The 5000-nt window shown below is 44.8% G+C and overlaps 1 protein-coding gene across 2 annotated transcripts in view; it reads right to left on the reverse strand.

Moving 5' to 3' along the window:
* The window catches only part of LOC113817198 (polypeptide N-acetylgalactosaminyltransferase 14), a 41195-nt gene that overhangs the window by 7389 nt on the left and 28806 nt on the right, over nucleotides 1-5000 (reverse strand). The window contains exons 8-10 of one of the 2 annotated variants that reach the window (XM_070128634.1): nucleotides 3880-3964; nucleotides 3319-3422; nucleotides 1250-1376 (exon numbers count right to left, since the gene is read on the reverse strand). In XM_070128634.1, coding sequence (XP_069984735.1) covers nucleotides 1250-1376; nucleotides 3319-3422; nucleotides 3880-3964 — 316 coding nt within the window. The remainder of the gene's footprint in view (nucleotides 1-1249; nucleotides 1377-3318; nucleotides 3423-3879; nucleotides 3965-5000) is intronic. The other variant, XM_070128635.1, reaches the window with a different exon arrangement.

Genomic DNA, 5000 nt, shown 5'->3' on the forward strand with positions numbered 1-5000 from the left:
CTCAATCTCTCTCTCTCTCTCTCAATCTCTCTCTCTCTCTCAATCTCTCTCTCTCTCTCAATCTCTCTCTCTCTCTCAATCTCTCTCTCTGCCTGCCTGCCTGCTTGTCTGCTTTATTTGTCTTTCTATCTGTCTGTGTATCTATCAGACTCTCTCACTCTCTCTCCCTATCATTTGTGGGATATTTTTGGTATGACGAAAAATACTACGTTCATTTCGAGAATCCCATGGCGTGTGTGTTTGTTTGTTTGTTTTTTCTCCTTTTTTAATCATTTGTAGGGTATTTTTGGTGTGACTAAAAATCCTACGATAATTTCGAGAATCCCCTGGCGTGTTTTTTATATTCTCGTTTTCTTTTTATCAATCGTGGGCTATTCTAAGTGTGATTTTCGTATTAATTAATGGTTATTGCAGATGTTCGTATGTGGGGGGAAACAGGATTATTGTGTGATTGACTGGTATACTTTATTATTTTGTAATTTATCTTTTAATTTCATTTTTCTTTAAATCGAATTGAATAGAATAACTTTAATTGCCTAATTTCTGACTATTATATATATCCAAGTATGTTTTTTTCCTCTATTTTCCAACAAGCATATTTCTATAACAATTAACTATCTGTCCACAACTTTCCACCAAACAACCAAATCATCAAAAAAAAAAAAAATCATCTAAAATCATCTCAAACTCACAACTGAGGTACCTTCAGCACCTTAAAAAAGAGAAAACTGACCTCATATAAGTACTGACCTTAAAAAGGAGACACTGACCTTTAAAAAGGGAAATCAGACCATAAATAACTAAATTAGTAACTAACCTTAAATAAGCATCGACTTTACAAAGGGCAGACCTCACCTTAAATAGGTCCTGACCTTAAGAGAAGGAAAAAGCGACCTCAAACAAGTACTGACCTTAAAAAGCAACTAAATAAATAACTTTAAATATGCACCGACTTTCAAAAGGGGAGAACTCACCTGAAATAAGACCTGAACTTAAGAAAATGGAAAAAAAAACAGAAACAAGTACTGACCTTAATAAAATGCAAAAAAACAACAACCAGAAACAAGTACTGACCTTAAGGAAAGGGAAAAACGAGCTTAAACAAGTACTGACCTTAAGAAAAGCAACCTTAAACAAGTACTGACCTTATGAAAAGGAATTAAAAACCGAACTTAAACAACTCCTGACCTCAAGAATAGAAGCAACCGACCTTAAGAATAGAAACAACCGACCTTAAACAGGCACTGACCTCAAATAAGTGTTGGCATTGCCCTCCGGAAACGAATAGGGATGGCGTTTGCGGAAAATGTGTCCCACGCGACTACACGGCACCACCTCGACGCCTCCTCCGCACTGCCAGGCCTTGAAGGACATCTCTGTGGGGAGAACGGGGTGTAAGGTCAAAAGCACGAGTGTGGAGAGGTCAGACGAGGTCACAAGGTCGAGCAAGGTCGGATGGGATAAGGGCAAGGGGTGTCAAACGGTCTAATATGAAGAACCCCCCCCCCCAAAAAAAAAAAGTCAATAGTGAAAAAGTCAAGAGAGGTCAAAAAGCCAAATATGAAGAGGTCAAGAGATCACAAAGTGTGAAGATATAAAAAAGGATCAAAGGTCAAGCGTGGAGAGGTCAAAAGGGCAAATTTGACCAAAAAAGGGTAAAAAAAAAGCCAAATTAGAAGACCAAGAGAGTTAAAAAGTCAATTTTGAAGAGACCAAGGTAAAAAAAAAAAAAAGGTCATCAGACGATATAAGGTCACAAAAGCGCTTCAGAAGATCGAAGGCCGCGGAAAGGGGTTCAGATAAGGTCAGAGCAAGGGAAGGGTTCAAATAAGGTCAGACGAGCAAGGGAAGGGTTCAGATAAGGTCAGAGGAGCACCGGAAGAGTTCAAATAATGTCATATGGCTATTGCATTATTCCGAGCAACATCGACGCAGGTCCGTGTTGTTGGCTCGTGCCTCGTGGATGATCTAGTTCGGTTGCCATGTTGGGACCTGAGCGTCGTCTTAACTGGAGGTTAGCTCTCTCTTCTCTCTCTCTCTCTCTCTCTCTTTTTTTGGTCTTTCTGTCTCTGTCTCTCTATTCATATCTCTCTGTCTTACTGTTTCTCTACTCATTTCTCTGTCTCTCTCCCCAATCTCCCTTCCCTTCCCATCTCTTCCTCTTCCACTCCCTCTCCCTTCCCCTTTTACCATTTTCTCCTTCTTATTTTCCTGTCTTCCTTTTCCTCACATTCAGCTCTTCCCCTCCTCTCAGCACCTTTTCTCCTTCCCCTCTCCCCCAACCTCCCCTCCCTTCCTCTCTCCCCAATCTCCCTTCCCTTCCCCTCTTCCCAATATTCCACGTCTCCCCTCTCTTCTCCTCCCCTCCCTTACCATCTCGTCCCTGCTATTTCTTTCACTGCCCCCCACTTTCCTTGCCCTCTCTCCCACAATCCCCCTTCCCCTCCCTTCCCTCCCCCTCTCCCACGTCTTCCCTCCCTATTCCCATCTCCCTTAATACACCCCCCCTCCCCACTCCCCAATCTCCACCTCTTGAACTCTCCTCCCTCCCTTCCCCTCTCCCCTCCAGAATACACCCTCTTCTCCCTTCCCTTCCTTTCTCCCCTCCTGAATATCTCCTTCTTTCTCCCCCTCCCCTCCTTCTCCCCCTTCCACATCCTTATCCGGGTTCTCCGCGCCCCACACGTCGAGGCCAGGGTTATATTCTCCCTACTCTCCCCTCCCTTCCCCTCTTCCCTCCAGAATATTCCCTTTTTTCTCCTCCCTCCCTTTCCCCTCTTCCCCATACTCAACCATGTTATCCGCGCCCCATATGTCAAGGCCAGGGTGATACTTCCCCACTCTCCCCTCCTTTTTTTCCCTCCCTCCTTCCCCTCTTTCCCCCTCCCTTCCCTCCAGAATACTCCCACTTTTCCCCTCCCTTCATTTCTCCCCTCAAGAACATCTCCATCCCTTCCCCTTCTCCCCACCCCCCTCTTCCTCATACTCACCTAGGTTCTCGGCGCCCCACACACCATGCTTCCCCGACTCTCCCCTTCCTCCCCCATCTCCCTTCCAGAATATTCCTTCTTTTCCCCTCTCTCCCTTCCTCTCTTCCCTCCAGAATATCCCTCCTATTCTCTTCCCTCCTGAATATCCCCTCTTTTCCCCTCCCTCCTTCCCCTCTTCCCTCCAGAATATCCCTTCTTTTCTCTTCCCCTCTCCCTCCAGAATGGCCCCTCTTTTCCCTTCCCTCCGCCCCTCTTCTCTCCCTCCCTTCCCCTCTACCCTCCATCATATCCCCCATCTTTCCCCCTCCCCTCCCTTCCCCATACTCACCCAGGTTCTCGGCGCCCCACACGTCGAGGCCGGGGTCATACTTGCCGAGCTGCTCCCACCAGTCCCTGGCGATGAGGAAGAGGCCGCCGGCGATCACGGGGGTCCTGTTGGGGGAAGGGGGAAGGGGGTAGGAGGGGAGGAGAAGAGGGGAAGGGAAGTTTATTAGTGCGTTAGTCTTTCTTTCTTTTTTTTTTTTTTTTTTTTTTTTTATTCTCTCTCTCTCTCTCTCTCTGTCTATCGCTCCCCACCGCTTTCTTTTTCTTTTCTTTTCCCCCCCCTACTTCCCCTAGCCCTCAGCCCCCTCATTTCCTTCCCTTTTCTCATCTTTAAATCTCTAATTCTGCCTCTTATTTCTTTCTCCTCTATCTATCCATCCCCTCACTCCCCCCTCTCTCTGCCTCTGCCTCTGCCTCTCTCTCTCTCTCTATCTCTATCTCAACCTCCTAGACCCCCTCACCCATCCCTTCCCTCCATCTCCCCTTCACCCTACTTCCCTCCCTTCCCCTCCCCTCCCTCCCCCCACCACCCTACACCCCACTCCCCACCCTCCTTCCCCCTCACCTGTAAGTGGACGTAGGGTCCCCTCGGCTGTCCTTTTCCTCCTGCGTCAAGGGAACCCAGCGGAAGTGAAGGCCCCAGTCGAATCCTTTGGAGGGAAAGGCGTGAATCAGTGACAGGAAATACGAGTAAAAAAAAATTAATGTAGGGGAAGAAAGGTATAAAATGCGAGACGAAAGCGTACGTACGTACGTACGTACGTACGTACGTGTGTGTGTGTGTGTGTGTGTGTGTGTGTGTGTGTGTGTGTGTGTGTGTGTGTGTGTGTGTGTGTGTGTGTGTGTGTGTGTGTGTGCGTGCGTTCGTGCATGCATCTAAGGTATCGACAATATAAGTCAATATTTCTTTATTACTAAACATCACACAAAATCTATCACCAGCACAGAAAAATTTTAAAAAATAAAAATCTCGGAAAAATAGAAATAATCATAAACAAAACATCAATTCAGGAAATAAAAAACAGCTAACCTTTCCTTCTGATATCAGCGCAATACATGCCCCACCGTTTCGCCAAAGCCCAAAATCTTCCTTATTACAGACCAAGTGCATGCAGTAAACCGACTCTTATGTCTTAATCCCGACATATGACTTTTTATTATCATCAAACAATACTTTTTCAATTTTCCACTTCCTTTTCTTTTTTCTTTCTGAAGTCTACCTTCCTGTATCTCTCTTTGAAAAAGATGTTTATGAACTATCCACACAACAATCTATTTATACGCCATAACAGAGTAAATCCATGATAAAACACAATAACAAAACATTTCCTCCTACCTCTCTTTCTTCCTTTCTATAACTTTTAAATTCATTTTTCAAAATATTAACCGGGTATCAACCTTTTAAATCATATTCTTTCCCCCCCCAACTGCTAAATTCATTTCCAAAATGCTATGAGCCAAAGAACAACTTTTAACATTTCAATCTATTTATTCTCTTATCAAGCGGGGAACAACTTTTTAAAAATTTCTCTCTTTATTCTTTATTGACCGAGGAACAACCTTTTGACAACGTTATTGCAATATTCCTTTTCTCGGAACGCTGCAAGGTCTTCCTTCAACCCTGCAAACTCAGCTCTTCCGTGAGTTATGGCCGCACACATATAGAACTGTTCCCTGGAAACACTT

Source organism: Penaeus vannamei, chromosome 13, assembly GCF_042767895.1.
Source record: "Penaeus vannamei isolate JL-2024 chromosome 13, ASM4276789v1, whole genome shotgun sequence".
NCBI classification, from domain to species: Eukaryota; Metazoa; Arthropoda; class Malacostraca; order Decapoda; family Penaeidae; genus Penaeus; species Penaeus vannamei.